This window comes from Neomonachus schauinslandi, chromosome 9 (assembly GCF_002201575.2).
Source record: "Neomonachus schauinslandi chromosome 9, ASM220157v2, whole genome shotgun sequence".
Classification (NCBI taxonomy): domain Eukaryota; kingdom Metazoa; phylum Chordata; class Mammalia; order Carnivora; family Phocidae; genus Neomonachus; species Neomonachus schauinslandi.
The window spans coordinates 82,939,556-82,945,555 of NC_058411.1; the positions used below are offsets into that span (position 1 = coordinate 82,939,556).

The 6,000-nt window shown below is 43.7% G+C and overlaps 1 protein-coding gene across 1 annotated transcript in view; it reads right to left on the reverse strand.

Moving 5' to 3' along the window:
- Nucleotides 1-3,780, reverse strand: part of PLA2G4E (phospholipase A2 group IVE) — a 67,590-nt gene extending 63,810 nt beyond the window's left edge. Inside the window, exon 1 of the mRNA XM_044918371.1 lies at nucleotides 3,598-3,780. Coding sequence (XP_044774306.1) covers nucleotides 3,598-3,780 — 183 coding nt within the window. The remainder of the gene's footprint in view (nucleotides 1-3,597) is intronic.
- Between the last annotated feature and the right edge of the window lie 2,220 nt (nucleotides 3,781-6,000).

Sequence of the window (6,000 nt, forward strand, 5' to 3'; positions counted from 1 at the left end):
GGAAAAAGAACAGCAAATAAAGCCTAAACTCAGCAGGAGAAGAGAAATAATAAAGATCAGAGCAGAAATCAATGAAATAAAAACCAAAAGAACAGTAGAACAGATCAACAAAACTAGGAGCTGGTTCTTTGAAAGAATTAATAAGATTGATAAACCCCTGGCCAGACTTATCAAAAAGAAAAGAGAAATGACCCAAATAAATAAAATCACGAATGAAAGAGGAGAGATCACAACCAACACCAAAGAAATACAAACAATTATAAGAAAATATTATGAGCAACTATATGCCAGCAAATTAGATAATCTGGAAGAAATGGATGCATTCCTAGAGATGTATAAACTACCAAGAGTGAACCAGGAAGAAATAGAAAACCTGAACAGACCTATAACCACTAAGGAAATTGAAGCAGTCATCAAAAATCTCCCAACAAACAAGAGCCCAGGGCCAGATTGCTTCCCAGGGGAATTCTACCAAACATTTAAAGAAGAAGTAATACCTATTCTTCTGAAACTCTTCCAAGAAATAGAAATGGAAGGAAAACTTCCAAACTCATTTTATGAAGCCAGCATTACCTTGATCCCAAAATCAGACAAAGACCCCATCAAAAAGGAGAATTACAGACCAATAGCCCTGATGAACATGGATGCAAAAATTCTCACCAAAATCCTAGCCAATAGGATCCAACAGTACATTAAAAGGATTATTCACCACGACCAAGTGGGATTTATTCCTGGGCTGCAAGGTTGGTTCAATATCCGCAAATCAATCAATGTGATACAGTACGTTAATAAAAGAAAGAACAAGAACCATATGATCCTCTCAATAGATGCAGAAAAAGCATTTGACAAAGTACAGCATTCTTTCTTGATCAAAACTCTTCAGAGTGTAGGGATAGAGGGTACATACCTCAAAATCATAAAAGCCATCTATGAAAAACCCACAGCGAATATCATCCTTAATGGGGAAAAACAAAGCTTTCCCCCTAAGGTCAGGAACACGGCAGGGATGTCCACTATCACCACTGCTATTCAACATAGTACTAGAAGTCCTAGCCACAGCAATCAGACAACAAAAAGAAATAAAAGGCATCTGAATCAGCAAAGAAGAAGTCAAACTCTCACTCTTTGCAGATGATATGATACTTTATGTGGAAAATCCAAAAGACTCCACCCCAAAACTGCTAGAATTCATAGAGGAATTCAGTAAAGTGGCAGGATATAAAATCAATGCACAGAAATCAGTTGCATTTCTATACACCAACAACAAGACAGAAGAAAGAGAAATTAAGGAGTCGATCCCATTTACAATTGCACCAAAAACCATAAGATACCTAGGAATAAATCTAACCAAAGAGGCAAAGAATCTGTACTCAGAAAACTATAAAATACTCATGAAAGAAATTGAGGAAGACACAAAGAAATGGAAAAACGTTCCATGCTCATGGATTGGAAGAACAAATATTGTGAAGATGTCAATGCTAACTAGAGCAATCTACACATTTAATGCAATCCCTATCAAAATACCATCCATTTTTTTCAAAGAAATGGAAAAAATAATCCTAAAATTTGTATGGAAGCAGAAAAGACCCCGAATAGCCAGAGGAATGTTGAAAAAGAAAAGCAAACCTGGTGGCATCACAATTCCAGACTTCAAGCTCTATTACAAAGCTGTAATCAAGACAGTATGGTACTGGCACAAAAAACAGACACATAGATCAGTGGAACAGAATAGAGAACCCAGAAATGGACCCTCAACTCTATGGTCAACTAATCTTTAACAAAGCAGGAAAGAATGTCCAATAGAAAAAAGACAGTCTCTTCAACAAATGGTTTTGGGAAAATTGGACAGCCACATGCAGAAGAATGAAACTGGACCATTTCCTTACACCACACACAAAAATAGACTCAAATGGATGAAAGACCTAAATGTGGGACAGGAATCCATCAAAATCCTTGAGAACACAGGCAGCAACCTCTTTGACCTCAGCCACAGCAACTTCTTCCTAGAAACATCGCCGAAGGCAAGGGAAGCAAGGGCAAAAATGAACTATTGGGACTTCATCAAGATAAAAAGCTTTTGCACAGCAAAGAAAACAGTCAACAAAACCAAAAGACAACCGACAGAATGGGAGAAGATATTTGTAAATGACATATCAGATAAAGGGCTAGAATCTATAAAGAATTTATCAAACTCACACCAAACAACAAATAATCCAGTCAAGAAATGGGCAGAAGACATGAACATTTTTCCAAACAAGACATCCAAATAGCCAACAGACACATGAAAAAGTGCTCAACATCACTCAGCATCAGGGAAATCCAAATCAAAATCTCAATGAGATACCACCTCACAGCAGTCAGAATGGCTAAAATTAACAAGTCAGGAAACGACACATGTTGGCGGGTATATGGAGAAAGGGGGACCCTCCTACACTGTTGGTGGGAATGCAAGCTGGTGCAACCACTCTGGAAAACAGTATGGAAGTTCCTCAAAATGTTGAAAATAGAGCCACCCTACTACCCAGCAATTGCACTCCTGGGTATTTACCCCAAAGATACAAATGTAGTGATCCAAGGGGGTATGTGCACCCCAATGTTTATAGCAGCAATGTCCATAATAGCCAAACTATGGAAAGAGCCTAGATGTCCATCAACAGATGAATGGTTAAAGAAGATGTGGTATATATATATAATGGAATATTATGCAGCCATCAAAAAACCCGAAATCTTGCCATTTGCAACATGTGGATGGAACTAGAGTGTATTACGCTAAGCAAAATAAGTCAATCAGAGAAAGACAGTATCATATGATCTCACTGACATGAGGAATTCTTAATCTCAGAAAACAAACTGAGGGTTGCTGGAGTGGTGGGGGGTGGGAGGGATGGGGTGGCTGGGTGATAGACATTGGGGAGGGTGTGTGCTATGGTGAGCGCTGTGAATTGTGTAAGACTGATGAATCACAGACCTGTACCTCTGAAACAAATAATACATTACATGCTTAAAAAAAATAGTAGGAAGGGAAAAATGAAGTTGGTGAGACGAACCATGAGAGACTATGGACTCTGAGAAACAAACTGAGGGTTTCAGAGAGGAGGGGTGTGGGGGGATGGGTTAGCCTGGTGATGGGTATTAAAGAGGGCATGTATTGAATGGAGCACTGGGTGTTATACACAAACAATGAATCATGGAACACTACATCAAAACCTAATGATGTAATGTATGGTGACTAACATAACATAATAAAATAAAATAAAATAAAAAGAAATGTCTTCCATCTCAGGTCTCCTGTGCACTAGCTGGGGGACCTGAGCCCCTCTGAGCCTTGGTCTTCTCAACAAACAGAAATGCTAATCCCTCAGCAGCAGAGTGTTGGGCACTTAGAATGCACTCGGTAACAGGTGTCACGGGGTCAAGGAGGCAGGTAAAGACAGGTGATGCAGGTGAGGGGGAAGGGATTCCTCTGGGAAAGAAAGGAATGAACCAAAACACAACCTCTTAACTCTACAGCGCTGCAGGTGATCTCGTTCAGGGTCACCAAAGTGGGGGTAAAATTTACGGGGTAGGAGCCCCCCCTCCCCGGGAATGCAGACATACCTGAGAGCCCCAAAGGGCCATGGGAAGCAGAGGTGGGAGATTAGGAGTTTCCGGGTCCTGTGGATGCTCAAACTCACTGACATTTCTTTCTGATCTGCTGTCTTCTTCAGTCTCTTGTAGGCTCTGGGGAATGAACACATCAGTTCCCAGGCCAGGACAGCCCTCCGAGCTCTGGAGAGTCATTCCGGCCATGTCCCTCTCTTTGTGGCTCAGGGCAGGCTGTGTGGAGCTGGGGCTGGTCCTTCACCGTGAGGCGTCTGGACATCCTTGGGAAATTTCAAGGGAGTTTTGCGAAAATGTGGAACGATGCCATTGGATTCCTCGGGAAGATAAATAAGCCTGATGAATTATTAAGGAGGTGAAAGATGTCAGCGCTTAGCTAAAGGAGTCCCATGTCTCTGTGACTATTTCAAACAATCTGGAACTATTTTTGTGCTGTGTGAAATGCAAGCAGGGAGCTAGGATTACGCTCACCTAGGACGGCTTTTGGTCAAGAGAGGCCTGCCTTTCTGAGCTGGATCCAGGCTCTGAGATCTCTCCTCACAGCTCAGCAGCTATTTTTAACGTTGTGAAACCCAATATGTTAGTGGGGAGGGCAGGAGGAAGCAGGGCTGGAGGTGAGGTGGCCGAGGCTGTCCAGGCCCCTGAGGGAGGCGAAGCCACTCTGTGTCTCTTAGCTGACACCCCCACATCTCTCCATTGATCCCTGAAAGTAAATACCTGGCCTGGTGTTCAGGGCTGACGGAGGGGGCCACGGGCCAGAAGAGAATTTAATAATTCACTCTGTCTCTCGTTTGAGCTCTTTCTTTGGTTTAATAGATGCTGTGTCTGGCAACTGAGAGAGAACACATCATAGCTCCATGGTAAAAAAAAAAACCAACAACACTAAACTAAAAACAAAACCCAAGGGCGCCTGGGTGGCTCAGTCGTTAAGCGTCTGCCTTCGGCTCAGGTCATGATCTCAGGGTCCTGGGATCGAGCCCCACATCGGGCTCCCTGCTCCGCGGGAAGCCTGCTTCTCCCTCTCCCCTCCCCCTGCTTGTGTCTCTCTCTGTCAAATAAATAAATAAAATCTTTAAAAAAAAAAACAAAAACAAAACCCAAACACTCGGTGTGTCCTGTTGACAAGGGTTTGAAAATGTCCATTCAAATGTGTGTCTTTTAGTCTGTGCATCGGCTCTGAGTGATCCGGCATCCTCTCTAGTTGGGAACACCCCGTGAGCTCCCCCGTTTCTAGTCTCTTGTTCCTGAGGCTGTGGTTTCCAGTGGGGACTGCCTCTGACCTAAGCAGCCACCGTATCAGAAGCCCAGCGGCGGCCAGACCCACAGTCCCACGGACCAGAGTCATGTGCGATCGTTTTTCTGTTTGTGCTGGAGTAGCACAATCTGCGCTCACCTCTCCCACCCCAGATATGTCCCTTGGCAGAGGGATTATTTTAAGCTGAAGGCAACTGAGAAGAAGCAGATACAAGAAAAGCTCTCTGCCCTCCCCTATTTGCCTAAAAGCAGGACAAACATTTGCAAAGGTGTCCCTCCTCCCCTGTCCGCCAGGAAGGATAGAAGTTAATCAGCGGAGACAACACCTGACCCTCATCAGCCCAGAGAAGCACCAGAGGAATTCTCGTAACAAACTTTACTAATTAGCCCTTCCCTCCCAATCCTTCCCCCCCATGTGTCTGTCTTCCTACAATTTGCCACCCTAGAAATTCAAGGTCCTTTTCCTTTGTCTTGTCACTTCTCTAGAAATGTATTGCTTGGGGCGCCCGGGGGTGGGGGGGTGTGGGGGCTCAGTCGGTTAAGCGTCTGCCTTCAGCTCAGGTCATGATCCCAGGGTCCTGTTATCCTGTTATCGAGGCCCACATCGGGCTCCCTGCTCAGCCCGGAGTCTGCTTCTCCCTCTCCCTCTGCCCCTCCCCTGCCATGCTTGTGCTCTTGCTCTCTCTCTCAAATGAATAATAAAAAATCTTTAAAAAAATGTATTGCTCCTTTGTTAAGGTGCTATGTAATCCTAAATGCTAAGTGCCCCGTGAGTTACTCCTGACCAAGTGCCCCTGTGTTCCCTGACCATAAATCTGTTAATGCACTTCTGTTGGTGTTTCTCTGTCTTTTGTGGGTCTAATTCACAGGACACCAGGCAGAGAACCTGAGATGGGTAGAGGAAGAGATTTTTTGTCCCCTGCTGTGCTATTTGGAAAACATAACATGAATGACAGTAATAATAATGATAAAAGCAAGCGCGCGTGCACACATGTCCCTTTACAAAGGAGGCAGTTGGAAAGTGACCTGCAGAGTTGCTGAATCTCTTACCAGCATGGCATTCAGCAACTTATTAAGCAGAGTCATTGATGAGGGGTCTCATTTCTAGAAATCTTTATTAGAATCCAGTGCCAGCAAAGGTTTGGG